The following is a 27570-nucleotide window of genomic DNA, read 5'->3' on the forward strand; positions in this document are numbered from 1 at the left end:
AGGCACGGAGCATGGTTCAGAGCTTCTCGGCAACACAAAATTCTCGGCGTATAATTAAAACGACCATAAAAGTCAAAATTCTAAAGAACAGGATTCTGAGGACAAGTTTCTGCGTATAGATGAGTGAGGGAAAGTTAAACAGCCGCATTTTCATGTCAATTTGAATTAGAAATCGAAATATAGAAGTTGAAAATGCTTGTTAAATTTAAAATCTATAAAAATAGTTGAAACACACCCGGAAATCTTAATTTTTTATTAAAATTCCGCTCAAATCGATCGATTTTCACATAGAAAATGTATTATCACACGGATGATAGAGGATTAGTGTAAGCTTTCTTCGAGGAATCCAAATATATCAGTAAATAATTCGAGGGATTATATAACTCGGAAAACTACAAGTTCAACTATTACGTGATGATGTGAAGAAAAAAACGAGCATGAGCTTTGCAAAACTTTTGACGAGAAGTATATAAATGTTTTCAAATTTTTACAGCGAGATCTCTTCTGGAATTTCGAGAGAATTAATGTCATTAGGGACAAAAATTAGATAAAGAAAGGAAAAATCGAATTTTTAGCGAAAAAATCCTCAAAAAAATCTCAAAATCCGCAAATTCTGAGAGAAATTAGAAATTTTAAAAATAAATAAAAATGTTAATGTGAATTGCGCGTCAAACTTGATGTGAAATGTGTGAACACCGACACGTAAGAATGCACACTTTTGTAGTTTTTCGGCGCGCGCCGGAGACCCGAAGAACTCGGGGGATGTCCAATTGGGGGGATTACCAACTCGGGGGATTGGCCCCGCCCACAGTACCGTGGCTTGCAATACGCCCATTTCTGCAACTGCCGCACGGTTTTAAAATTATTTTTTCTTGTTAATTCTCGCTCTATTGAGAAAAATACAGTTTTAAAACCGTGCGGCAGTTGCAGAAATGGGCGTATTGCAAGCCGTTGGTAATCCCCCCCAATTGGACATCCCCCGAGTTCTTCGGGTCTCCGCGCGCATACAAAAATTTTAAATTGTGTGGTTTTTTAGAGCAAAACTACTGTATTTAAATAACTATTTATTTTTTATAACTTGAATAATAAAAAATGTCAATTGAAAGAAAACTTACAAATATTATCCTGAAAAATGAATCGAATTTTTATTTTATATTTAGGCTCCTTCACCATTCACGATTCAAAAAAAAAAATAAATTGAAAATCTTTTGAATTTTAAAGGCGCTAAATAAAAAATAAATGCAATATAGATTTTACGATTTTTCATTTGAGAAAGTGAGATAAAAAATCAGGAAATATCGACTACAGTAATTGTTAAAGACGCACAATCGTTGGCACAATTTAACTATTTTTCGGTCGTGGCGAGACCGGTTACCGTACTTTTAAACAATTTTATAACTGTCGGAGAGTAGAAAAAATAAATCTGATAACATATCAAAACATAAAAGCAATTGAAACAATTAATAGAACAAAGTAGCTTCCATAGGCGGACATTGAGCTCTGAAAAAGACAATTTTTATTTTCTATAATATTTCCAGTAAAGCATTCACTCACCTTTACTTTAAGCTTGAGCTCCTCATGCATAATATCCAAATCACCACGTATCGACAATCGGAATTCATCATTTTCATGAACTTTATCGATTAAAAGACTTGTCCGATAACAATAAGAAATCGTGGATAATGGATCACTTCGATGTTTTAGAGTTGTTCTTTGTGACAGAGAAGTGACTGCAAATCTTGAAGAAGCTTTTTCCGGAGTGATGATTCCGTCGGTTGTGTGCCAAAAAACTTCTGGACGCGGATTGGCGCACACCTGGAAATTAAAGGAAATGCTAATAACATTTGGCGACAAACAGTATTTTCAAACATTTTTAATTATTTTTGCCGGTTTTGTCATTTTGAAGAATTTTTCATAATTTTTAAGTCGAAATAATGTCTAAAACATTTAGTGAAAAGTGAGCAGGTGTTTTTTATTTGCTCGACGGATTTGCTGCCAAATACCTATCGAGACCCATGACTCGGGGGCGGAGCGTTTTCAATTGGCCGTGGCCGAAACAGCACCTCTAAACTAATTTCTCCATTTTTGTCGCGTTGTAGACTACTGGAAATGACTTTCACTGGTTCAATTCCAACTACATTAATTGCAAATTCGGAGCTGAATGCTCTGTATCTCTGCTCGTGATGATTGGGAATTGTGGCCGCACATTTGTAGGTTCCACTCATTTTCAGAGAATTCATTCGTACTTCACAATTTGATTCCACAATTATTTCTTCTTTTCTGCAAAATAAAGAAATTATTTAGCAGTCTGGCTGAAAGAACTCACTGGCAATTCTTGTGCTCTTCTTTTTTGGCACACGGAAATTCACGCCATTGTGCATTTACACTGTCTGATGGGCGGAACATCCATTGAATTTGAACGGGTTGTGGAAGGGAAGTGAACGAGCAGTAAAGCTTCGCTACTCCGCTGTTGAGCTGGAAATTTTAGACAATAAATTTATTTGTATTGCTTTTATACATCCGAGGTATAACTTTATAAAAATCTCCTCATCTGAATTATTGGGTTTATTGCTCAAAATTGTTTTCTTCAAAATACCAAGAAATCATAAAAATGCAATTTTTCTTTAAGAGTTCCACGATCCGTCAGATTTGTTAAATTTGAGTAGGAAGTTTTGATTTTAAGAATAAATATTTAAAAATATTTATATTCAAAATAGAGAAAAAGGAACCAGTTAAATACGAAGAGTCTGCGTCGGAAAAGGGCGTGGTTTAGAGACTAATAATGCAAATTAGAAAATTTAAAGTTCAAAAATAAATTGAAAATTTTTTACAAACTAATTTTTTTGATTTATTTTGTGATATATCGAGTGCGCGGAAATTGCCAGAATGCCCAAACCCTTAAGTTAAACATTTTAGTAAAAAATATGTAGTTAGGATTTTTGATAGTAGCGGCTCCTGGGGCTTCACCTATAAAAGTGTCGGTTGGAAATTTGGATTGGAAATTTGTGTAAAATTGATTTTGTCTGACAAGGATTAGAAATTTGTGCGAAAAATTACGAAAAATTGCAGCCAGTTCCTAATTAACTTAAAATAAATCTCACTGCATAAGTGCCCAACGTCGAGGATTTCGTCTCATTTTTCAGCCAAACTCCACACGGTAGTGGGTATCCATCCTGAAAAATATAAAATAACTTAACTTCACTAAGATCAGTCTCAAACTCACAGGTGTACACGTGGATTCGCAAGAGTTATCCGCTCGAGAGAAGGTAGATGTGGTGAGAAGGAGAGCAACAACTGGTATATATATCATTTAACAAGTTGAAAACCTAAAAAAAAACAAAATTCTACCAACTATTAGGATGACTTTTAATTTAAATTTGGTTATTCAGAAAAAAATTACGATTTCAAAACTTTTCAGTGCTCAGCAAAAAGAGCATTCTTCTAAAAAAAAAAGGAAAATTTGATCAGTTGAGAAGAATGACAACATTAGTACCAAATGTACAGTAGAAAACAATGTTTATGGTCAAAACTGAAAAATATTTCCTTTTTCTCTTCCAAAAGACGAAAAAAAAACATTATTTTCAATATGTGTATAGTGTATAGAACTATTTATTCTTTCTTATCAACACAAACATTTCCAAATTTCCATCATTTTAATCAATTTCAATTGATAGAAACTAAAAAATTAACTGATTATTCTGTGTGTGGTGGCGGCAGCGTTGTTTGTTTGCCGCATTAAATTTTCAAAAATATTTCAGAAAATTCAATATTATTTCGTTTTGCCGAGTAACTATTGCATCAAAGTTTTCAGATATTTTGTTTCGATTGGGAAGAACATACACATTATACATATTTATTCACCGAAAAAAAAAACACACACTGCCGTTGAAACCACTGCTTGATATGAAATCACTGCTTGATATCAAAAAATTTTCAACATCCTGCTAAACTAAAATATATTCCAAAACTTTTCTAAAATCCGCCGCAGTGCCATTTTTCTGAAATCCGCCGCAATGCCATTTTTCTAAAATCTGCCGCAACGTCATTTTTCTGAAATCCGCCGCAATGCCATTTTTCTAAAATCCGCCGCAATGCCATTTTTCTAAAATCCGCCGCAATGCCATTTTTCTGAAATCCGCCACAATGCCATTTTTCTGAAATCCGCCGCAATGCCATTTTTCTAAAATCCGCCGCAATGCCATTTTTCTAAAATCCGCCGCAATGCCATTTTTCTGAAATCCGCCGCAATGCCATTTTTCTGAAATCCGCCGCAATGCCATTTTTCTAAAATCCGCCGCAATGCCATTTTTCTAAAATCCGCCGCAATACCATTTTTCTAAAATCTGCCGCAACGTCATTTTTCTGAAATCCGCCACAATGCCATTTTTCTAAAATCCGCCGCAATGCCATTTTTCTAAAATCCGCCGCAATACCATTTTTCAAAAATCCGCCGCAATGCCATTTTTCAAAAATCCGCCGCAATGCCATTTTTCTGAAATCCGCCGCAATGCCATTTTTCAAAAATCCGCCGCAATGCCATTTTTCTAAAATCCGCCACAATGCCATTTTTCTGAAATCCGCCGCAATGTCATTTTTCTAAAATCCGCCGCAATGCCATTTTTCTAAAATCCGCCGCAATGCCATTTTTCTAAAATCCGCCGCAATGCCATTTTGATAAAATCCGCCGCAATACCATTTTTCTAAAATCTGCCGCAATGCCATTTTTCTGAAATCCGCCGCAATGCCATTTTTCAAAAATCCGCCGCAATGCCATTTTTCTGAAATCCGCCGCAATGCCATTTTTCTAAAATCCGCCGCAATGCCATTTTTCAAAAATCCGCCGCAATGCCATTTTTCTAAAATCCGCCGCAATGTCATTTTTCTAAAATCCGCCGCAATGCAATTTTTCTAAAATCCACCGTAATGCCATTTTTCTGAAATCCGCCGCAATGCCATTTTTCAAAAATCCGCCGCAATGCCATTTTTCTAAAATCCGCCGCAATACCATTTTTCTAAAATCCGCCGCAATGCCATTTTGATAAAATCCGCCGCAATGCCATTTTTCTAAAATCCGCCGCAATGCCATTTTTCTGAAATCCGCCGCAATGCCATTTTTCTAAAATCCGCCGCAATGCCATTTTTCTAAAATCTGCCGCAACGTCATTTTTCTGAAATCCGCCGCAATGCCATTTTGATAAAATCCGCCGCAATGCCATTTTGATAAAATCCGCCGCAATGCCATTTTTCTAAAATCCGCCGCAATGTCATTTTTCTGAAATCCGCCGCAATGCCATTTTGATAAAATCCGCCGCAATGCCATTTTTCTAAAATCCGCCGCAGTGCCATTTTTCTGAAATCCGCCGCAATGCCATTTTTCTAAAATCCGCCGCAATGCCATTTTTCTAAAATCCGCCACAATGCCATTTTTCTGAAATCCGCCGCAATGTCATTTTTCTAAAATCCGCCGCAATGCCATTTTTCTGAAATCCGCCGCAATGCCATTTTTCTAAAATCCGCCGCAATGCCATTTTTCTGAAATCCGCCGCAATGCCATTTTTCTAAAATCCGCCGCAATGCCATTTTTCTAAAATCCGCCGCAATGCCATTTTTCTAAAATCCGCCGCAATGCCATTTTGATAAAATCCGCCGCAATGCCATTTTTCTAAAATCCGCCGCAATGCCATTTTTCTAAAATCCGCCGCAATGCCATTTTTCTAAAATCCGCCGCAATGCCATTTTTCTAAAATCCGCCGCAATGCCATTTTTCTAAAATCCGCCGCAATGCCATTTTGATAAAATCCGCCGCAATACCATTTTTCTAAAATCTGCCGCAATGCCATTTTTCTGAAATCCGCCGCAATGCCATTTTGATAAAATCCGCCGCAGATGTCATTTTTCTAAAATCCGCCGCAATGCCATTTTTCTAAAATCCGCCGCAATGCCATTTTTCTGAAGAGTCCGCCACAATGTCATTTTTCTAAAATCCGCCGCAATGCCATTTTTCTAAAATCCGCCGCAATGTCATTTTTCTAAAATCCGCCGCAATGCCATTTTTCTGAAATCCGCCGCAATGCCATTTTTCTGAAATCCGCCGCAATGCCATTTTGATAAAATCCGCCGCAATGCCATTTTTCTAAAATCCGCCGCAATACCATTTTTCTAAAATCTGCCGCAACGTCATTTTTCTGAAATCCGCCACAATGCCATTTTTCTAAAATCCGCCGCAATGCCATTTTTCAAAAATCCGCCGCAATGCCATTTTTCAAAAATCCGCCGCAATGCCATTTTTCAAAAATCCGCCGCAATGCCATTTTTCAAAAATCCGCCGCAATGCCATTTTTCTAAAATCCGCCGCAATGTCATTTTTCTAAAATCCGCCGCAATGCCATTTTTCTAAAATCCGCCGCAATGCCATTTTTCTAAAATCCGCCGCAATGCCATTTTTCTAAAATCCGCCGCAATGCCATTTTTCTGAAATCCGCCGCCATGCCATTTTTCCGAAATCCGCCGCAATGTCATTTTTCTAAAATTCGCCGCAATGCCATTTTTCTGAAATCCGCCGCAATGCCATTTTTCTGAAATCCGCCACAATGCCATTTTTCAAAAATCCGCCGCAATGCCATTTTTCTGAAATCCGCCGCAATGCCATTTTTCTGAAATCCGCCGCAATGCCATTTTTCTGAAATCCGCCGCAATGCCATTTTTCCGAAATCCGCCGCAATGTCATTTTTCTAAAATCCGCCGCAATGCCATTTTTCTGAAATCCGCCGCAATGCCATTTTTCTAAAATCCGCCGCAATGCCATTTTTCTGAAATCCGCCGCAATGTCATTTTTCTGAAATCCGCCGCAATGCCATTTTTCTAAAATCCGCCGCAATGCCATTTTGATAAAATCCGCCGCAATGCCATTTTTCTGAAATCCGCCGCAATGCCATTTTTCTAAAATCCGCCGCAATGCCATTTTGATAAAATCCGCCGCAATGTCATTTTTCTGAAATCCGCCACAATGCCATTTTTCAAAAATCCGCCGCAATGCCATTTTTCTGAAATCCGCCACAATGCCATTTTTCTAAAATCCACCGCAATGTCATTTTTCAAAAATCTGCCGCAATGTCATTTTTCTAAAATCCGCCGCAATGCCATTTTTCTGAAATCCGCCGCAATGCCATTTTTCTAAAATCCGCCGCAATGCCATTTTTCTAAAATCTGCCGCAACGTCATTTTTCTGAAATCCGCCACAATGCCATTTTTCTAAAATCCACCGCAATGTCATTTTTCTGTAATCCGCCACAATGCCATTTTGATAAAATCCGCCGCAATGCCATTTTTCTAAAATCCGCCGCAATGCCATTTTTCTAAAATCCGCCGCGATGCCATTTTTCTAAAATCTGCCGCAACGTCATTTTTCTGAAATCCGCCACAATGCCATTTTTCTAAAATCCACCGCAATTTTATTTTTCTGAAATCCGCCGCAATTCCATTTTTCTAAAATCCGCCGCAATGCCATTTTTCAAAAATCCGCCGCAATGCCATTTTTCTGAAATCCGCCCCAATGCCATTTTTCTAAAATCCGCCGCAATGCCATTTTTCTGAAATCCGCCACAATGCCATTTTTCTAAAATCCGCCGCAATACCATTTTTCTGAAATCCGCCCCAATGCCATTTTTCTAAAATCCGCCGCAATGCCATTTTTCTAAAATCCGCCGCAATGCCATTTTTCTAAAATCCGCCGCAATGCCATTTTTCTGAAATCCGCCGCAATGCCATTTTTCTGAAATCCGCCGCAATGCCATTTTTCTAAAATCCGCCGCAATGCCATTTTTCTAAAATCCGCCGCAATACCATTTTTCTAAAATCTGCCGCAACGTCATTTTTCTAAAATCTGCCGCAACGTCATTTTTCTGAAATCCGCCGCAATGCCATTTTTCTAAAATCCGCCGCAATGCCATTTTTCTGAAATCCGCCGCAATGCCATTTTTCTGAAATCCGCCACAATGCCATTTTTCTAAAATCCGCCGCAATGCCATTTTTCTGAAATCCGCCACAATGCCATTTTTCTGAAATCCGCCGCAATGCCATTTTTCTGAAATCCGCCACAATGCCATTTTTCTGAAATGCGCCGCAATGCCATTTTTCTGAAATCCGCCACAATGCCATTTTTCTAAAATCCGCCGCAATGCCATTTTTCTGAAATCCGCCGCAATGCCATTTTTCTGAAATCCGCCGCAATGCCATTTTTCTGAAATCCGCCGCAATGCCATTTTTCTAAAATCCGCCGCAATGCCATTTTTCTGAAATCCGCCGCAATGCCATTTTTCTAAAATCCGCCGCAATGCCATTTTTCTGAAATCCGCCGCAATGCCATTTTTCTAAAATCCGCCGCAATGCCATTTTTCTAAAATCCGCCGCAATGCCATTTTTCTGAAATCCGCCGCAATGCCATTTTTCTAATGTGGCTTCCCACTATATTTGACTCTCTGTGGCTTCACCGATTATTTTACTCTCTGTGGCTTCACCGATTATTTTACTCTCTGTGGCTTCACCGATTATTTTACTCTCTGTGGCTTCCCACTATATTTTACTCTCTGTGGCTTCACCGATTATTTTACTCTCTGTGGCTTCACCGATTATTTTACTCTCTGTGGCTTCACCGATTATTTTACTCTCTGTGGCTTCCCACTATATTTTACTCTCTGTGGCTTCCCACTATATTTTACTCTCTGTGGCTTCCCACTATATTTGACTCTCTGTGGCTTCCCACTATATTTTACTCTCTGTGGCTTCCCACTATATTTTACTCTCTGTGGCTTCACCGATTATTTTACTCTCTGTGGCTTCACCGATGATTTTACTCTCTGTGGATTCACCGATTATTTTACTCTCTGTGGCTTCACCGATGATTTTACTCTCTGTGGCTTCACCGATTATTTTACTCTCTGTGGCTTCACCGATTATTTTACTCTCTGTGGCTTCACCGATGATTTTACTCTCTGTGGCTTCACCCACTATATTTTACTCTCTGTGGCTTCACCGATTATTTTACTCTCTGTGGCTTCCCACTATATTTTACTCTCTGTGGCTTCCCACTATATTTTACTCTCTGTGGCTTCACCGATTATTTTACTCTCTGTGGCTTCCCACTATATTTTACTCTCTGTGGCTTCCCACTATATTTTACTCTCTGTGGCTTCACCGATGATTTGACTCTCTGTGGCTTCACCGATGATTTTACTCTCTGTGGCTTCACCGATGATTTTACTCTCTGTGGCTTCCCACTATATTTTACTCTCTGTGGCTTCACCGATGATTTTACTCTCTGTGGCTTCACCGATGATTTTACTCTCTGTGGCTTCACCGATGATTTTACTCTCTGTGGCTTCCCACTATATTTTACTCTCTGTGGCTTCCCACTATATTTTACTCTCTGTGGCTTCCCACTATATTTTACTCTCTGTGGCTTCCCACTATATTTGACTCTCTGTGGCTTCCCACTATATTTTACTCTCTGTGGCTTCCCACTATATTTTACTCTCTGTGGCTTCACCGATTATTTTACTCTCTGTGGCTTCACCGATTATTTTACTCTCTGTGGCTTCACCGATTATTTTACTCTCTGTGGCTTCCCACTATATTTTACTCTCTGTGGCTTCCCACTATATTTTACTCTCTGTGGCTTCACCGATTATTTTACTCTCTGTGGCTTCACCGATGATTTTACTCTCTGTGGATTCACCGATTATTTTACTCTCTGTGGCTTCACCGATGATTTTACTCTCTGTGGCTTCACCGATTATTTTACTCTCTGTGGCTTCACCGATTATTTTACTCTCTGTGGCTTCACCGATTATTTTACTCTCTGTGGCTTCCCACTATATTTTACTCTCTGTGGCTTCACCGATTATTTTACTCTCTGTGGCTTCACCGATTATTTTACTCTCTGTGGCTTCACCGATTATTTTACTCTCTGTGCTTCACCGATTATTTTACTCTCTCGATTATCTGTACTCTCTGTGGCTTCCCCGTATATTTTACTCTCTGTGGCTTCCCACGATATATTTTACTCTCTGTGACTTCACCGATTATTTTACTCTCTGTGGCTTCCCACTATATTTGACTCTCTGTGGCTTCACCGATTATTTTACTCTCTGTGGCTTCACCGATTATTTTACTCTCTGTGGCTTCACCGATTATTTTACTCTCTGTGGCTTCCCACTATATTTTACTCTCTGTGGCTTCCCACTATATTTTACTCTCTGTGGCTTCCCACTATATTTGACTCTCTGTGGCTTCCCACTATATTTTACTCTCTGTGGCTTCCCACTATATTTTACTCTCTGTGGCTTCACCGATTATTTTACTCTCTGTGGCTTCCCACTATATTTTACTCTCTGTGGCTTCCCACTATATTTTACTCTCTGTGGCTTCCCACTATATTTTACTCTCTGTGGCTTCCACTATATTTTACTCTCTGTGGATTCACCGATTATTTTACTCTCTGTGGCTTCACCGATTATTTTACTCTCTGTGGCTTCACCGATTATTTTACTCTCTGTGGCTTCACCGATTATTTTACTCTCTGTGGCTTCCCACTATATTTTACTCTCTGTGGCTTCCCACTATATTTTACTCTCTGTGGATTCACCGATTATTTTACTCTCTGTGGCTTCACCGATTATTTTACTCTCTGTGGCTTCACCGATGATTTTACTCTCTGTGGCTTCACCGATTATTTTACTCTCTGTGGCTTCCCACTATATTTTACTCTCTGTGGCTTCCCACTATATTTTACTCTCTGTGGCTTCCCACTATATTTTACTCTCTGTGGCTTCCCACTATATTTTACTCTCTGTGGATTCACCGATTATTTTACTCTCTGTGGCTTCACCGATTATTTTACTCTCTGTGGCTTCACCGATGATTTTACTCTCTGTGGATTCACCGATTATTTTACTCTCTGTGGCTTCACCGATGATTTTACTCTCTGTGGCTTCACCGATGATTTTACTCTCTGTGGCTTCACCGATTATTTTACTCTCTGTGGCTTCACCGATTATTTTACTCTCTGTGGCTTCCCACTATATTTTACTCTCTGTGGCTTCCCACTATATTTTACTCTCTGTGGCTTCACCGATGATTTTACTCTCTGTGGCTTCACCGATTATTTTACTCTCTGTGGATTCACCGACTATTTGACTCTCTGTGGCTTCACCGATTATTTTACTCTCTGTGGCTTCACCGATGATTTTACTCTCTGTGGCTTCACCGATTATTTTACTCTCTGTGGCTTCACCGATTATTTTACTCTCTGTGGCTTCCCACTATATTTTACTCTTTGTGGCTTCCCACTATTTTTTACTCTCTGGCTTCCCAGTATTTTTTACTCACTGGCTTCCCACTATATTTTACTCTAGAATAAAAAACTTATCACTACTTTGATTTACTCGATCAAAAGATCATTTTTGATCAAGTATAGAACTGTTGAAATTGATTTTACACCGCCATACAGCGATATTACGAGCAGTGAGTCAAAAATCAGAGTTCTCTTCTAATGGTTTTCATTTAGATTTGGAAGAATTGTAAAAAAGTTTGAGGAGTACGAAGAGTTTTCAGTCAATGAGCGGCCACAGAGAGTAAAAAATACTGGAAAGCCAGAGACTAAAATATAGTGGGAAGCCAGAGAGTAAAAAATACTGGGAAGCCAGAGAGTAAATAATACTGGACAGAGAGTAAAATATAGTGGGAAGCCACAGAGGGAAGCCACAGAGAGTAAAATATAATGGGAAGCCACAGAGAGTAAAATAATCGGTGAAGCCACAGAGAGTAAAATAATCGGTGAAGCCACAGAGAGTAAAATATGGTTGGAAGCCACAGAGGGAAGCCACAGAGAGTAAAATATGGTTGGAAGCCACAGAGGGAAGCCACAGAGAGTAAAATATAGTGGGAAGCCACAGAGAGTAAAATATAGTGGGAAGCCACAGAGAGTAAAATAATCGGTGAAGCCACAGAGAGTAAAATATAGTGGGAAGCCACAGAGAGTAAAATATAGTGGGAAGCCACAGAGAGTAAAATAATCGGTGAAGCCACGGAGAGAAAATAATCGGTGAAGCCACAGAGAGTAAAATATTCTAATTTTTATTTTTATTTTTATTTTTATTTTTATTTTTATTTTTATTTTTATTTTTATTTTTATTTTTATTTTTATTTTTATTTTTATTTTTATTTTTATTTTTATTTTTGTTTTTATTTTTATTTTTATTTGTGTTTTTATTTTTATTTTTATTTTTATTCTCATTTTTATTTTTATTTTTATTTTTATTTTATTATTTATTTATTTATTTATTTATTTTTAATTTTAATTTTAATTTCAATTTTAATTTTAATTTTAATTTCAATTTTAATTTTAATTTCAATTTTATTTTTATTTTTATTTTTATTTTTTATTTATTTTTTATTTTTATTTTTTATTCTCATTTTTACCAGAATATATTCCAGAATATATTCCAAAATATATTCCAGAATATATTCCAGAATATATTCCAAAATATATTCCAGAATATATTCCTTATTGATCTTACGAAAACCTGAAACATGAAACTAGATTAGAAATGACCTATCTAACTGTTATACGGCTACAGTCCATTTTTAGCAGGCTTGGTTTCAGGGACCTGTCGTCCTCACACGAAGCTGGTTTTTGGCGCCTATATGGAAGCCCTGTCTGCCTCATGCCTTTACCAATTTTCTATGAAATCTCCGGAGTTCGGTGTTTGCACTGTTAATTATAAGTTTATCATTTCAATTAATTTTTTGAAAATTCAATTCTAAAAACTTCAAGGTTCACGGTCATTCTGGCAATAGGCACACCATTTTTTTTATTGGATAAAATAGAAAATAGTGTCATTAGAGGTAATTTGAAATTTTAGAATCTGAAATTTTCAGACTCGATTCTTAAAATCAATGAAATGACGGATCTTTGTCAAGTTCGTCCTTTTTATTTTCTTGAGCAAACTACAAACTTTTTGGCATAGCCCATCAAATCACATCATTTCAAATTTTTCATATTTAGTCACTTTCCTTCAAAATAACAAAACCCACACACTTTCCCACAACTTTTTCCATTTTTTGGCCAACCAAAAAAAAAAGTTTCAAGTTTTTGGACTTTTGTTGGCACAAATGTGTCAGTCCATATTTCTTCAAAACTGCCCCACCGCCGCCGTCCGTCTCAGTGGGCGTCGACTCTTATCGATAGACTCCTGGGACCATTCACATGAAGCTCACCACACCGAAAAAGCCCAGCCTTCTTCTTTCTGAGACTTATCCTCTTCATTTTCTACGTTTTCCCCAAACGACTCGTGAGGGGACAATGAATGCCACCGCCGTGTGTTCTGCAAGATTTTTGGAATTTTTTTTCTGAAAAAAATTTTTTTGTTCGGAAAAGCGGAAATCGGAATCTCCATTTTGGTAAGTCTATGTCTTCACGCAGACCCCAAGACACCTGCATGCTTGCCTAGCTAGCTAGAAGCAGGTCTAGGCGTAGGTAGGCGGATGCTCAAACAAAGGTAGGAAAGTGTTTTAGTTGTAAACTTGATTGACTCGTAGGCACATAAACATGAATATATTCGATGTTAACGAAATGTATGGGTACATTAAAAACTCAGTTCATCTAATTGTTTTTGCCAAATTGAAATTCAAATTGCCTGAAAAAAAAACACTTCTTCAAGCCAACAAGTGTTATCCTAAAAAATTATGCGATTTCCATTGAACTTTTCAGTTTCTTTTATGTTCGAGCCTAACTAAGCCTAAGCCTAAGCCCAAACCTAATAGTAAGCCTAAACCTAATAAGTTTTGTGAAAACATCAAAAAAATAATTTTTTTTGTAACTTTATAATTGAAATTAAAACAAAATAATATCGATTACAAAGAAGGAGAAAATTTTCAAATATTACAAAAAACGCATTTTAATTTTAATTTTTTTTTTAACTTTCGTAAATCGACGTGGGATACAAAAATGCTGGCTTACTATTTTCTGGCTTAGTTGTTCATTTTCTTCACTTTCAGAACTTCCTAAACCCTGCTAAGAATCATGGATTCCATAGTATCCATCACAAAAAACAACCGTCACCAGGCGAAGGTTAAGCAACGGCCAAGTAGTGTTGATGCTTCACATGTTCTCATTTCATGTCTCCGTGCAATTCTAGCACGTGGAATATTTATTGTTCACTCGATTGTAACCATTCGGCAAACTGTGCTCATCAGCGAGAGGTAAGTGATGTTTGATGCTTGAAGAATCAATTTTTCACAAAAAAACGGCGCAAGAAAAATGCAATTTTTGAATTGTTTCCAGAGAAAGTGTCTGGGGATTTGCACTTCTCTCGTTGCTCATCGTATTTGAAGGAGGATACGCGATTATTATGCGAGCCGGAGATGAAAGAAAATGGTAAGAGATTTTATCGGAATTGTGCAAAATTTTTAGGTTAAAATTTTCAAACTTGACGATCGTAGGCAGAAAGGCAGGTATGTGCAGGCATGTGAGCATGCCTACGTTCCAACTCCTTACCTGCCTACTTATGTGCCTACCTATGTGAGATAATCTGAAAGCTAGGCAATGTTTTTTTTCAAGTTTTAATTATTACACCCAGGTTCTGCACAAGTGTATTTCTGTACATTGTTGCCACAGCCCCACCAATTTGGATTTTGGAGACTCGAATCTGTAATTGGAGAACTAATATGGAAAAAAACACGGAAGGTTTTGAAACACTTCAGCACCCTGTCGGTAGGTCAATGTTCAAATTAACCCAGGTTCATAGAATAATTCAGCTCTGAAAGATAATAGTGAGCTGCGGCTTCAGCTCCTTGAGCAGCTTCTTCTTGTAAATCTAATCGTTGGAAGATGGCTTCTCCCAAAAGGAGATATTTCAAGAGAACAGCTATCGCAGATTTTGTTGGCCTATTTGGTTGGTTTGAGTGTTTTACACTCGATACAAAAAATAACAAACCTTGAAAGCACAAATTTTCAGGCAATTTCATCAGATATCGTAGAATTTTTCGATGTATTTAAGGAGAAAGTTGTTTATTCAAATAGTCGAGTTCAAACGATTGTACTTACAGCCTGGACGGCAAGTTTCCTCTGAAATTCTAAAAAAACCATTATTTGAATTTTCAGTTGAGCCTCCTTCAATTCCCATTCGTACTCACAGTGAGTCGTGCTCGAAAAATGAGAGTTGCCATCACAAATGATTATGAGCAATTGTTTGCAAGACAGCGTCCTAGAAGTTGCTTTAAGGTACAGAAATCGGCTATTCAGTGACAATTCAAAAATTTGATCTTTTCAGGCATTTTATGACGTTGATATTTGGGCAATTTTCCTTGCAAATGTGCTACAAGATGTTCCGTTTTTGTTGGTTAGACTGTACTTGATGACTGTTCACAATTTGATCACATACACAATGATCTTCTTCTTCTTCAAAAATATGCTTATCATATTGCTACAAACTTATAGGTAAGGCGGGAAATTTCAGAAAGTTACGAAAAAAACTGATTTTGGTTGATCTGCGATACCTATAAGTATATTATAGGCATTGGCTAGATCACGGACAGCCTTGTAGGCACCCAGGTAGGCCTTTTAAGCCTGGGTGTCTTGTGTTACTGAACAAGTTTTCTATATCTTTGAGGGTAATATATAATGTTCATATGGGCAGATGTATCGGTGTTTGCACTTTTTTTTCGAAATTTTTTTTTTTACAAGAAGTCATCTTTATTAGTTTGGACAGAAACATGCTAAAGTAACAACTTGCTTAACTTTAAAAAATTCACAGAAAACGAAAGGACCGCAAATCTGTGATGTCAAATGCAATACATTATTCAAAGAAATGTTTTATTACAGATCGATAATAATCATCAATGACCGTTACATAAATCCAAAGCCCCCAGACATGGATATCATTGAGCATAATATGGATTTAATGAAATCTTCAAGAACAAATGATATTGATGATGATTATCCATCATCTCCGTATTCTCATCATAAAACTCACAATAAACATTATGAGAAAATGAGCAAAAAAGAGAAGAAACGGGAGAAAAAATCAAAGAAGGCTGCTGCGGCGAACCACAAAAATGCAAGTCGAAATAATGGAAATGAGACGCCAAAAAAGACAAGAAGAAGCAGTTCAACGACTCCGACAAGAACGCCGAAACAGAGAAGAAGCTCAAGGATTCGGAGCATTTCTGATGAAAGAGAACAACTTTTTCCAAGGCATCACCATGGAAGACGACTGGATCGACTTGACACTTTGGAAGAAACTTAATTTTTATTCTTTCTTTAATTTTTTAAACATTCAAATTGTTCGTTCAATTGCAGACTTTGGATAAAAATAAAGATTCATATAAAAAAAGAAAGGTTTATATAATGGCAAAAAAAGGTTTTTTATTGAAATTTCAGAAAAAATCATTAAAATCAAATGTGTTTACTTTTAAAAATTTCAAATTCTTCAAGTAAACTTTGATTTTTTAAATTTACCTTGATCCACCTCGAGTGCTCCATCCTCGGCTGCAAATGGTACCAATCCACGTCCTCCGCCAGCTCCATCCAACCAACACATCCTCATCTTTGCCACGGCTGCTCCCCACCGGTCCCTGCTGCGCACTGCTGCTCCCAGCTGCTCCACGCTGCCCACCAGTGTCCTGCCAACCGAGCCGGCCAATGGTCCGACCAGACCATTGACCATACCAGAAGAGAGAGGTTTCCAAAACCTCGGACTGATTTTTGTACTGTTTTTCCGCCTTTTATAAAGCATCTGAGGTGGGGAGGCGGGGTTCAGTGAGGTTAGTGGATCAGGCGGTCACGATTATCTTATAAAGTTCATTTTCACTTTTTTGCCGGCTGCCGAAATTTTTCGGCAACTTCGGCAACTGCCGATATCAATGTCAAACATTTTGAAGCTCAGAAAAAAGCATTCAGAGAGCCTGAAAAATGCTGTATTTTCACTGTAAACGAAAAAAACGACCATACTTTTTTCTAAAACGCTCAAAAGTATAATTTCAGCCAAAAAAACTTTAAAACCTGGTTGCCGGTTGCCGAAAAGTTGCCGGTTGCCAAAATTTTCCGTGTTCGGCAACTTCGGCAATTGCCGGTTGCCGAAATTTTTAGGGTTCGGAAACTTCAGCAATTGCCGGTTGCCGAAAATCTCGGTTGCCGCACAGCCCTGGTAGATAGGCGTCAAAACGCCAAGACTACTGTGACTAACACTAGCACTGGATATAGAAAATAACACCTTCTGGCTAACGTTCTTCCGATCTCTACATGATTTTCTTCCACGTTAACTCCTAATCTCATTTTTTTTTATACTTTAAAATTTTTCAACTAACATTAATTTCCAAAAAATATTCATGCATCTCTAAATACATGCTTCGTACCAAAAAGTGCATATTGTATGTTTGATGTTGAATGCAGAAAAATTTGTTAAATTAGTTCAAGCTGTAAAATCTACAAAAAAAAATGAATGCGCATTTTTTCTCGAGGAGTACACGAACGGCTCGCGTAAATTGGCACATGGTGTGAAGAATGACTCCACTCCAGCGTCTACCAGTGTGTTTTCGATTTTCTGTTGATTTTCGAAAAGAAAAGACACGTGGAAATTTTAATTTAAAAGAAAAACTGTAAAATCTGTTTTAAAAATAGAATTTGACGTTTCATATTCATTCCTTCCAACTATGCACAGAAATCTAACCATTTCTAAATTTTCACACAATCAAAATGGTTTTGTCTCCGGAGCATCTGGGTTCGGATTATTGTAAGTTCGTCCGGACGTGCATTATAGTTGGTCGCGAAATAGTTGGTGGCCGAGTTTTCTCTATTTCGAAAATCATCATTCTGTGATGTGGATTATCGAAATAAGCAAAAATTGAATGGCCGAAGGTTCACCTTTTCACGGCCACTCCTGTCATGTATCCTACAAAATATTTTCAGTGTGCTTCGTGGCCACCGCTACAATAACTAGCGTCGCAATTACACTTGGGTGTACCGCCGGTCACCGTGAGATTTTCCGGAGAAGATCCAGCTCGAATTCAAAAAAGTCGAAAAAGTCGATGAAATCCAGGAAATCGATGAAATCGAAGCGTGATCGTAGAACAAGTGAACGAGAAAGAAAATCGAGTAGAGATCGGAATAAGGTTAGTCGGAGGAGTATGAAGAGCTCGAGGGATCGGAAGAGTCGTCGGAGTTCCAAGGATCGGAAAAGCCATCGGAGCTCGAATCGGAAGAGAGACAGAGAAGATGATGTGAGAGACGGTTCACGGAAGGGAGTTAGAGATGGAAGAAGTCGGAAGTCTGGCAAGTCTCGAAAATCTCAAAAATCTCAAAAATCTACAAAACTTGAGAAAAAGAAGTGCTCGATCCGCTCCGAGGACATCAAAACTCCACGGCATGACAGCGAGTACCGTCCAACTAATGAAGTTCGGTCGGTGTACGTGGCAACTGGACAATCCACGTATTCCAAGCCAAGTAAGCCCGAGAACGACAAATCATATTATTCGGTCCCTTCAAAAGATAAATCCACGTCGAAAAAGCAGAAGATGTTGAGAAGTGATATGGCGGATTCTGCTTCTCCGAAGAGCTTGAAAAAGATCAAGAGTTCGAAAGATCCATTGAGATCTTCTTCAAGAAAGACTACAAAACCGAGTAAGAAGTTGTCTGGGAGATCTTCGAAGAAGAACTTGGCGTCTAAAAAATCAAAAAAGAGGTTTGTGCTTTTAGGTTAAATTGTGAAAAGACTTTAATTGAACTACTTTTCAGATCCATGTGCTGACTCTCCTTCTCTGGGAAATTGAACTTATCATAAAAAAAGTCTAGTTGAAATAAAAAGTTTGGTCTTTTTTTCTATTTTCAGGGCCCATTAGTTTGTTAATAAAAGTTGTCGATTCCTCGAAAAAGTATTGTAACCCGTGAAAATTGTTTTCTGTAATATATTTATGCTTAAAAATGTCTGAAAAACAAGACATAGTTTTAAAGGTGGAGTAGCCTTTCATCAAAATGGAAACCATTAAAAAACATTTAATAATCATAATTGAAATTTAAATAGTATCATCAAATTGTGAAAAGTAGTTCAACCCATCCGAACATTTCTCTTCGTGATGCCCAATTCCGCAAGAAAACTGATAATTGTCTCCTTGAGAAGATTCTGCTTCTTCCTGTTTCACTTCAAATTGTTCATTCATTTCATATTGGCAATATGCTTCTTCCTCTTGATATTGTTCAACTTCATCACCATCCAAATATTCCTCTATTTGATTTTTATCGATTTTTCCAGTTGTGAACAACTTTATCTGGTAGTGAACGATGTTGTTGGAGTCTAAAAATAAACTATTTGTCGTTTTTTTGGAATTTTAAGCAGTCAAGGCGCTACGACGGCGCCTCTTAATTTTTAACAAAGCGTCAGATTTTACGCACAAACTATTGTGAAACCTTAGAAAATTATTACATACCTGTATAAATTGTGACGTCATCTGGAAAAACACTTTTGAGAAGTTCAAGTTGATCCAGACTGATTTCCTTCTTTTTTCGCTGCAATCGAGGTCTCGGTTCAACGGCCGGAGCGCGAACATTACGAACTTGATTAGAACACTGGAAAACAGAAATTACTGGTAAGAATAAAACATTTAGGAGCTTATCTGTCTTCTGGATACCCGAAGCCCTTCACTTTTTGCCATCTCGTACACATCCTTTGATGATCCTTGTTTCAGAAGATCACGGATCCGTTCGGCGACGTTATCTGAAAATTGAACTTTATCGAAAACTTCCGTTCAGGTTACTGTACTGTTTGGATTACTGTAAGAATATAGAAAAAGTGGAACGCAAACCAGCACGACTTACCTGTAATCCTTGGTTTTTTCACTGAACCTTCCTCCGGCTCTTGATATACTCCTTTCCCAACCAGAAAATAATGGAAATAGCTATTATTTGCCACGTGGATTATCTAAGAAAAAACCCATGAAAAGGAATTAACTAGAATTTTAAATTTACATCTTTCCTGAAGTTTTCATTTCCAACAGATGTACATCTAATCGAGTGAAGAGGGCATCCTTGGACAACCATCTTTTTGTATGCAGGTTGATGACGTTGTGCGTCGCCTTCTGAGGAAAAATCATTGTTTTACTACAGATCCGAGACTTCAGGACTTTTGAAGGACCCTTTAGAAAATAAAAAAAATGTAATAAAACTTACTCTGAGTCTGTGACCATCTGTGTCTATCATATGGAATCTTTGAGCCTTGGAGGCTTGTTTGAAAAAACAGACACTTTTTCTCGTTAAGCTTTTTCAGACTTTCTCCAGAAATTTGATCGACTATTTCAAACTGTTTATTTTCGATCAGCTCATCCCATTCTCGTCCCAACAAAAAGTGAGTGTAGGTTTTGGACATTTTTCTGAAAGTTTGAATTTCTGTAAATAAAAAAATCTTAAACACTGGGTTCTACAATAAATTGCATTTACAGTAACAAACACTATAATTTGAAAAAAAAAATAGGGGGTACTGTATCATGATGTTTACGGATTTTTTCAATTACAGTAATCTAATGCTTAAAACTTTTTTAAAAATATCTTTTTTTTTTTCGACTCGAGGTTTTAATGAATTTCAACTCAATTTCGCTGGCAATGAGCTATACAATTTACAAAAAGGAACAAAAAGTATCGCAAGTTGTTTTTCTTCAAAAAAAAAACATTAAAAATGGTGCAAGAAGTCATTGAGATAGATAAAGTCATTGAATGAACAATTGAAAATGGCAAGTGACCCGACTGCCGTTCTATCTGCGTCTACACTAACCCGCATAGACTCTCACCCTTACTCTCACCTCCTACCCTCGCCCTCTCACTCACGTTGCAATAGCATTCGAACATAGGGAGACGCAGACAGTGGGACAAATGCACATTGACGTAACCAACGGAGAGTTTGCAATGCTCTCATTTTGATTAATAATTTTAAGGTTTTGGTTAGGTCTAGTGTATAGGTGAACTGTGGGAATACTTTTCTACAGTAGAATGGGGATTAGCCCCGTCCATAGATTGCTCCAAATTTCTGGAGAGTTATTAGTAAAATTGCTTTGCTAGCAAACTTTTTGAAATAATTCAGCCTTTAAAATAAAGTTTTCAGAAATTTTCAGAAAATCATGTTTTTGTTAAACATTTAAAACATTTTCAAAATTTTCAAATAAGTTCTCACAAAAACTATTCGATTATAAAATGACTATACAAATTCATTTTTCAGAGAACATGAATCGCCCAAAACAGTTCTAACCCAAAAATGGCAGAAGAACAAGAACTTGGTTTATCAAGTGATATTGCATTTGATAGACTGATTCTTGAAGCAAAATCATCAATTGCTGAATGGTATAGTGTGAATGTTGTCAAGTGCGTTCGTCTTGTTTTTGCTTTCTTTATTTTATTTTTTTTATTTGCAAAAAAAATATATATGGATTCACCGCATTTAAAAAATCGGTGGCCGAGTTTTACTTTTAAATTTTTTTTCTTCGAAATATCTTTTTTTCATTAAAAAATATTAAATTTTGGGAGTTTTTTTCCTAAGAGAGTGCCTCGAAAACTGTCCAAAATTATATTTAATTTATTTTCCATCGTTTTCACTTCTAAAAGGTGGTCGAGTTTTTGTTTTTTCGCTAGCTATAGCTAAAGCCCACATGTACCAGTGCTAAAAGAAATAAAGCATCTTTTCGTAATGCATGTAAAATTGAAAATAATTCAGTTACATCATAATTTTCTTAACAAAGTCTGAGTTTATTTCAGTAAGCTCAAACCGGATGCTCATCGCCCCAACAAAGTATGTACATTCTCTCATTACTTCTGCACACGGACTTTTCTTTTTATTCGAATTTCATTGATTTTTCTGATCGTTGGATCGGTTGATATGTGAGTTGTTCGGAATCAAATGAAATCTGAAATTGATGGAAAAGTTCCAGTTTGACAATGTTTTTTTATAAACTGTTAGGTCGTATTGAATTCGTTAGCCTTCCGTGTTTTTAACAAGCAATTCAAATTTTCAAAAAAGTGCGGCAACTCAAAATAAAAACTTAGTAAGATTGGACCCCTGGATGCACTCAAATTTCAGTGAAAATCGTATAACGTATTCATCGGCGACCGTCTATGCTCTTCTACTTCTTTACACAATTTTATTGGAAGTATGGCAGAACCGTATTCGTTCAACAGCTTTTCAACAGAAATATCGGAAAGCATTTGATGCGATTTTAGAGATGGAAAAGCAGAAGCCCACAAAATTCAACTACAATCCGAAAAGTCTTGAAGCTGTAACCGATGACGTGGCAGTCTGTCAGTCGTGTTTCCGTGATGGACAAGTTATGGAAGTTCCGAGGATTCTGTTGGTCATTGGAGATGTGATTACGTTTCGGCCAGGGCAGGTAAGGGGAAAAATCTTTGAAAAATAATTTATATTATTTTTTAAATGAGGTGATATGTAACTGGAATTTTTTTTTTGATAATCTGTTATAATTTTTTTTCAGTTGTATTGGCAAATAATCAAAAAATTAAACAAATTATGTAATTTATGGGAATTTTCAGGTGGCTCCATGTAACTGTGAGACATTCGATGGCCGAGTTCTAGCTGAAGGCGATCGGCTCAGCTGGGATATCAAATCCGATAAGAAGTCTGGATTTGTAGATCCACTTGAGCCTGTTTATGTGAGCTCTTAATCATTAAAATTATAGTCAGTTACACCTCCACTTTACAGGCTCGCGTTACATGCTACCCAATCAAGAATCATCTAGAAACAGCCCTATCAGCTGATGATAGTCCTTTGCAATTTGACTATCAATTACAATATATGATCCATAATGTTTTTGAGCATTATGTGATACCAGTTGCTTTGCTCTGCTCAATTCTCGGAACAATTGTGCGATTCTGTTACTCTGACGATGAAAATTTATTCGGGACCAGGTAAACACTGTCTAGGAGCCGGAACTGATTTCCTTCCTCATCTTTCTCTATTTTCCCCCGTATCAATCAGTTTCATATCTTTAGATTTGTGTTCGCTGTGCCAAGTCTTACTGTGCTCCCACTTCTGATCCTTCAACTCCCACTTCTTCTTCATTTTGTCAAGTTTATAAATAATCGAGAAGTAGCAAAGTTCCTGGGATTACCAGATGATTTCGAGTCTTGTAAGGATTTGGTCAGCATATTATCAAGTATTACTGGGACCAGTTTTGTTGATAAAAAAGGCATTTTGTCATGTGCCCATCCGTCGATCGAGAAAGTCGTGTTTGCCACAAATCAGGCTGGTAAGTTAGAGGAGCCAGGCAAACTAGAGAAATAGTAAATAATTTTTAGTATTAGATAGGGTATTTTTCAGGTTACACTGTCAAACAAAACATTTCAGCTTGTCAGGTTTGTCCGAACTTACCATACCTAACGGCGCAAAGTCCAATCTTTTGATATCTCGTCAACGGCGGGAAATGAGCAGTAGGCCCTCATGTGGCAGGCAAGAACATCTTTAAATGCCCTTGCCTACAGTGCAAGCCGTCATAATTTTAGGGAAACAACTACTGCTTGAAATAAATTGGCGCCTTATTCCAGATGAATCCGGAACTCTTGGAATACACCTAGAAGTGATGAACTTGTCATCTGATCAGGAACCAACTATAAATTCATCTGGTCAACCATCAAATAAATGGACTCTTTCAATGGATGACCCCAATTGGCAACGGTTTCTTCCAAATCTTCTTCCATTATCCTATAACTTACTTCTGAATTCTTGTAAGCAATCGGAATCCTTCCATCAGTTTGTGGATCATCTAGCTGTAGTGGCAACAAAAGTGAGTTCGTTGAAACTTAATCAGCTTAGGTTTTACTGATTTAGCAAAATGTATAATTTTGTATTTCCAGGTGCCCCGAACCATTGCAACTGCAAATCGTCGTTGCGTGTGCCAACTTCCCTCTCTTCTCGGCTTCACTTCGAAAAGTCTTGATAACTTTCAAGGACCTCCAAAAATTTTGGGTTTCTACAAAAAACAGCCGGGTGAAGCTGCTCTTCCAGGCCTTACAAAGCACCGGACACCTATTGAAATGGCATTTTGTACAATTCATGATGATGCAAAGTCTCTTCATAGTCATTTAGCATGCCAGGGAACTGCCAATTTGGTGGTTGATGTGAGTGAAGAGAATTTCAAATTTTTAATTTTTTTTGAAACAGTAAGTCCTAAGTAGTAAGGCAAGAGAGAAGGCAGATAGGAAAAAAAAGTTTTTTTACTAGTTATAAAATTAATTATTCTTAAAATCATAGAACATTTCAGGCTTGCACGCACATTTGGAATGGAACGGAAGTTATTCCAATGTCAAAAAGATTGAAATCTTCGGTAAAAGATTTTTATTTGAGACATTCAATGACTGGGCATTGCCTAGCTGTTTCATACCGTCCATGTTTCTCAAAGTTAGCAACTTCATTGGCTGGAAAGTATGTAGAAGTTCCATTGAATCAAGAACACTCGAAAATTGAAACAGCACTGCCAAGAAGTCACAGTAACGGTAATTTTTGAAAACTACAAAAATGTCCTAGTTATGAGAAAAATCAATTTTTCTTGTGTTTGGTCAATTATCTGTTGTTAGATACTTTTCGAATTTAAATTAATATTGCCGCTTCAAAAATGCAATTCCTAAATCTGTGTATTAAATATTGGATCCGTCTAAATTTTGGCATGAAGTAGAGGCTCCGCCCATATCTTGGCTTCAAACACATAATCTACGAGACTTCTTCAGAATCGTTCGACGAAATTGACTACACAAAAACCGTTCGTACCGCTGACTCTGCAATCGATCAATATTTCACGGGTCAAATTCTGTGTGGACTCGTTGTTCTGCACTATGAACCAATTCCACAATCTGTTTCAATTATTGAGAAACTGGATCAAATATGTGTTCGCCCTGTTTATTTTTCAAAAGAAAACGAGCTGCGGAGTAGAGTTTTTGCGGAGAAACTTGGAATTGAAGCCGGATGGAATTGTCATATTTCGTTAGCCGAAGAGGAATCGGCGCCTGTAAGGAAGGCTGGTGTGGCTCATGAACAATTTTTGGCGCAGAAACCAAGTAGATCAAAGTTTTGGAGACGAATCGCATTGTAAGTTAATTCCAAAATAAACTAGTGAGCAAATCTAAAAGCGTCGAAGCCAGAGAACTTGAGTGTATCCAAAATATTTTGAACTTCAGAAGTGAATCTAACTTGGAAAGTCTGGACTGCGAATCTCTCGCCCGTGGATCTCCATCCCTTCGGAAAATGAGCGTGGTTTCTGCGAAAATGGCTCCAATCCCAAATATTGCACGACTCCCGACGGGTGTTCAGAATGTTCGGCCGCATTTGGATGAAGTAGATAATGTTCCACTTCTCGTTGGATTATTCACAGATTCAAACACTTCTGCGGTCGAGGAAATGATTGAGATTATGCAGGTATTGATGAGTTTTGGATTTCCTAGATAATCAGGGTTTCAGGAAAATGGAGAAGTTGTGATGGTAGTGGGAAGTTGTCGGAATGCGAGTAATTCAATGATCTACTCAAAAGCTAATATTTCCGTGTGTGTGGATGATGTAGAAGAACCCGCATGCCGGCTATTGGATCATCCAGTTGAATCTGTGAACAATAATGTTATGCAGATTTCAAGTAGGCTTACTGCGTTAGCCACGGATTTTCGATTGGATCATGTAAAGGTATTTTTCATTCTAGTTCATTTTTTAAACAGAATGTAGTTATCGTAGCTAAATTCAGTGGGAAAATGGTTTTTTTTTAAATTTTAATACTTAAAGTTTTAAATTTTAACCATGGTTTTTTAGATTCATGTTCAAATACTGTTCGAACAGGAAAAAATGCGCTAAATTTCTCAAATAGCCAAAAAAACATTTTCAAAATTTTTTCATGATGCTAAAACTCTGACTGAAAACATTAGAAAGTCTAAAAATTGTTAAAGATATTCAATTTCAAAAACTTCCCTTGCGCTACTCCTCTTTTAAAACAAAATTCTAACACTCTACAAAAATATTTTTTTTCTAAATTACAGCTTCTAAAAATGTCATCACTGATAGTATGTGCTCGTCATCGAATGTCATCATTCCGTCATTCTCTTCTATTTATTCTATATGCTTCACTTTTATATTCAGTGACAATTCTCATGTCAACATTCTTCTTTCTACCAATTATTTTCACACATTCTCAAACTATTTTGACCTCATTTCTACATATTCCTGTATTGTTTTTGGGCACTTTATTCACAAGTTTTGAGCCAAAATCAAAGATAATAAGGATCGCACCAAAGGTTAGTTATTTTAAAATTGAAAAAAAGTGGTTCAGGATTGACATAAAACTTACATTTTGTATGAGCTGTAAACTGTAAGAGTAAAATTATATTGAAGTTTATGAGTTAAAGCATTTTGAGAAAACCCAAAAACTTTGTGTTCTTTGCAATTTCCAATTAAAATCCAAATATTCCAGAACTCATCTGAAATTCCAAAAGTAGAAAAGCTGAAAACAGTGAGTCAGTTCATTTGGCAATTTGTTCCATCTGCTGTATACATCAACATTCTATTTCTCATCCTTTTAATGGCAAACTCCAATCTCATGTGCTCATTTTCCGATATTTCGTGCTTATTCAATACGGACGGATCTGCAGGTTCACAGCCACTTTTGGAATTTAATGAGACAAGATTGGGACAAGTTAGTCTATCAACTGAGACAATAAGGCATATCATTGGATTACAGGTACGTTGAAAGAATTATCAAGAAATAATTTCGACTGAAAGACTTTCAGATAACTGTTATCTATTGTGTCTTGTCATCAAGTTTTGTCTACGGGCTATCTTCTCTATGGTACGAATTTCCAATTAAGTGTCTTCTTTGGGATGCAGCTGTCATTGTGTGTCTTATCACCCAGGTATGATTGAAGCGTTGAGAACTAATACTTGAATTGATTTTCAAACGTAGAAATTCGTTTTTTGCACACTTTTTGAGTTTTTCCCCTAGAAACCTCTATACTCTTCAATTTCCAGATTGGCTATTCATATCTTCGAGGTGTTCATCTTTCCGACCTCTTTTCCCTTCTTCCATTGGGAATTTTATTCATATGGATATGTATTATTGTAATCGTCAATGAGTTGATCAAAATCCGTCGGATACGTCAATTCACTCGTGAACAAAGAAGAACCAAATTCGAATTTGATACAAAACTCGGAATGAACTCACCATATTAATCACTTGCTCAAGAAAGTTTTGCACACGGGTCGTTGTATAGAATAGCGTGTAGATACTACATATTTTTTTGAAAACATATGTTTAAAATTCAAAATAAATTATTTAACATTGACTGTTTATGTCTCAAATTGAAATACCATCACAATTAATGTCAATGAAAAAAATGTGAAGTAAAGTTTTTGGAAAATTTATTTGAAACCTGAATTATTTTAGGAATTTCAGGTACCACTGTTCAAATTTCGTCTATCTAGACCAATAACCATTCAAAATAGATGATTCACACTTGCCTGTTGATCATGAAAACAAGTTGTGTTTCGAATCGT

General features: G+C 37.2%; 6 protein-coding genes and 1 non-coding gene across 10 annotated transcripts; 3 read left to right on the top strand and 4 right to left on the bottom strand.

Annotated features, from left to right (window-relative positions):
• Positions 1-1049: 1049 nt before the first annotated feature.
• zig-9 (Ig-like domain-containing protein) lies at positions 1050-3332 on the bottom strand. The gene is made up of 6 exons (NM_058984.4): positions 3224-3332; positions 3102-3173; positions 2327-2475; positions 2064-2280; positions 1555-1815; positions 1050-1500 (listed from the first exon to the last, which is right to left on the bottom strand). The coding sequence occupies exons 1-6, from the start codon at positions 3308-3310 to the stop codon at positions 1435-1437; spliced, it is 852 nt and encodes a 283-aa protein (NP_491385.3). The 5' UTR covers positions 3311-3332; the 3' UTR covers positions 1050-1434.
• Positions 3333-3491: 159 nt separating this feature from the next.
• Positions 3492-3629, bottom strand: Y119C1B.13. The gene has a single exon (NR_101551.1). It is a non-coding gene; the product is annotated as a small nucleolar RNA Y119C1B.13 (small nucleolar RNA).
• A 9654-nt stretch (positions 3630-13283) lies between these two features.
• On the top strand, positions 13284-16388 carry Y119C1B.3 (Transmembrane protein 26). The gene is made up of 9 exons (NM_058985.4): positions 13284-13458; positions 14056-14259; positions 14342-14434; positions 14637-14770; positions 14815-14951; positions 15015-15113; positions 15161-15280; positions 15330-15496; positions 15881-16388. Exons 2-9 carry the CDS (start codon positions 14081-14083, stop codon positions 16302-16304), a joined length of 1353 nt encoding a protein of 450 aa, NP_491386.2. The 5' UTR covers positions 13284-13458; positions 14056-14080; the 3' UTR covers positions 16305-16388.
• A 99-nt stretch (positions 16389-16487) lies between these two features.
• Y119C1B.11 (uncharacterized protein) lies at positions 16488-16724 on the bottom strand (the record flags this gene model as incomplete). Its single annotated transcript, NM_001377576.2, has 1 exon — positions 16488-16724. One exon carries the CDS (start codon positions 16722-16724, stop codon positions 16488-16490), a length of 237 nt encoding a protein of 78 aa, NP_001364735.1.
• A 1004-nt stretch (positions 16725-17728) lies between these two features.
• On the top strand, positions 17729-18925 carry Y119C1B.1 (ADP-ribosylation factor-like protein 6-interacting protein 4). Its single transcript, NM_058987.4, has 3 exons — positions 17729-17789; positions 17966-18737; positions 18791-18925. The coding sequence occupies exons 1-3, from the start codon at positions 17753-17755 to the stop codon at positions 18801-18803; spliced, it is 822 nt and encodes a 273-aa protein (NP_491388.1). The 5' UTR covers positions 17729-17752; the 3' UTR covers positions 18804-18925.
• Positions 18926-18945: 20 nt separating this feature from the next.
• Y119C1B.10 lies at positions 18946-20429 on the bottom strand. Of its 2 annotated transcripts, NM_058988.3 has the most exons (6): positions 20219-20429; positions 20018-20127; positions 19868-19970; positions 19666-19766; positions 19480-19618; positions 18946-19346 (listed from the first exon to the last, which is right to left on the bottom strand). In NM_058988.3, the coding sequence occupies exons 1-6, from the start codon at positions 20412-20414 to the stop codon at positions 19069-19071; spliced, it is 927 nt and encodes a 308-aa protein (NP_491389.2). In that variant the 5' UTR covers positions 20415-20429; the 3' UTR covers positions 18946-19068. The 2 variants fall into 2 exon arrangements, with proteins under 2 accessions (NP_491389.2, NP_001359960.1); NM_001372634.1 differs by having other exon boundaries at positions 18951-19346; positions 19480-19766; positions 20219-20424.
• An 826-nt stretch (positions 20430-21255) lies between these two features.
• Positions 21256-27362, top strand: D1007.15 (the record flags this gene model as incomplete). Of its 3 annotated transcripts, none has more annotated exons than NM_001361737.3 (16): positions 21256-21400; positions 21791-21913; positions 22113-22419; positions 22580-22699; positions 22750-22955; positions 23040-23296; positions 23592-23830; positions 23901-24164; positions 24308-24539; positions 24771-25128; positions 25218-25455; positions 25498-25713; positions 26061-26315; positions 26492-26758; positions 26808-26930; positions 27046-27362. In NM_001361737.3, the coding sequence occupies 16 exons, from the start codon at positions 21294-21296 to the stop codon at positions 27244-27246; spliced, it is 3513 nt and encodes a 1170-aa protein (NP_001348669.1). The 3 variants fall into 3 exon arrangements, with proteins under 3 accessions (NP_001348669.1, NP_001348670.1, NP_001348671.1); NM_001361738.4 differs by having other exon boundaries at positions 21260-21379; positions 27046-27360; NM_001361739.3 differs by lacking the exons at positions 23592-23830; positions 23901-24164; positions 24308-24539; ... (5 more) ...; positions 26808-26930; positions 27046-27362 and adding an exon at positions 23368-23450 and having other exon boundaries at positions 21294-21400.
• Between the last annotated feature and the right edge of the window lie 208 nt (positions 27363-27570).

This window comes from Caenorhabditis elegans, chromosome I (genome assembly GCF_000002985.6).
Source record: "Caenorhabditis elegans chromosome I".
Classification (NCBI taxonomy): Eukaryota; Metazoa; Nematoda; class Chromadorea; order Rhabditida; family Rhabditidae; genus Caenorhabditis; species Caenorhabditis elegans.

Bases quoted from the DNA above. Each gene is read 5' to 3' on its own strand.
- Y119C1B.10 (NM_058988.3), bottom strand. From the start codon at position 20,414: ATGTCCAAAACCTACACTCACTTTTTGTTGGGACGAGAATGGGATGAG. The intron at 19,767-19,867 runs GTAAGTCGTGCT...TTCAATTTTCAG, and splicing joins GAAAAAACCAAGGATTACAG to ATAACGTCGCCGAACGGATC. The intron at 19,347-19,479 runs GTATGTAATAAT...GTTTATTTTTAG, and splicing joins TGACGTCACAATTTATACAG to ACTCCAACAACATCGTTCAC.
- Y119C1B.3 (NM_058985.4), top strand. From the start codon at position 14,081: ATGGATTCCATAGTATCCATCACAAAAAACAACCGTCACCAGGCGAAG. The intron at 14,771-14,814 runs GTAGGTCAATGT...AGAATAATTCAG, and splicing joins AACACTTCAGCACCCTGTCG to CTCTGAAAGATAATAGTGAG. The intron at 15,114-15,160 runs GCAAGTTTCCTC...TTGAATTTTCAG, and splicing joins TTGTACTTACAGCCTGGACG to TTGAGCCTCCTTCAATTCCC.
- Y119C1B.1 (NM_058987.4), top strand. From the start codon at position 17,753: ATGGTTTTGTCTCCGGAGCATCTGGGTTCGGATTATT. The intron at 17,790-17,965 runs GTAAGTTCGTCC...AAATATTTTCAG, and splicing joins GCATCTGGGTTCGGATTATT to TGTGCTTCGTGGCCACCGCT.
- zig-9 (NM_058984.4), bottom strand. From the start codon at position 3,310: ATGATATATATACCAGTTGTTGCTCTCCTTCTCACCACATCTACCTTC. The intron at 3,174-3,223 runs GTGAGTTTGAGA...TATATTTTTCAG, and splicing joins GCGAATCCACGTGTACACCT to GATGGATACCCACTACCGTG. The intron at 1,501-1,554 runs GTGAGTGAATGC...TGTCTTTTTCAG, and splicing joins AGCTCAAGCTTAAAGTAAAG to AGCTCAATGTCCGCCTATGG.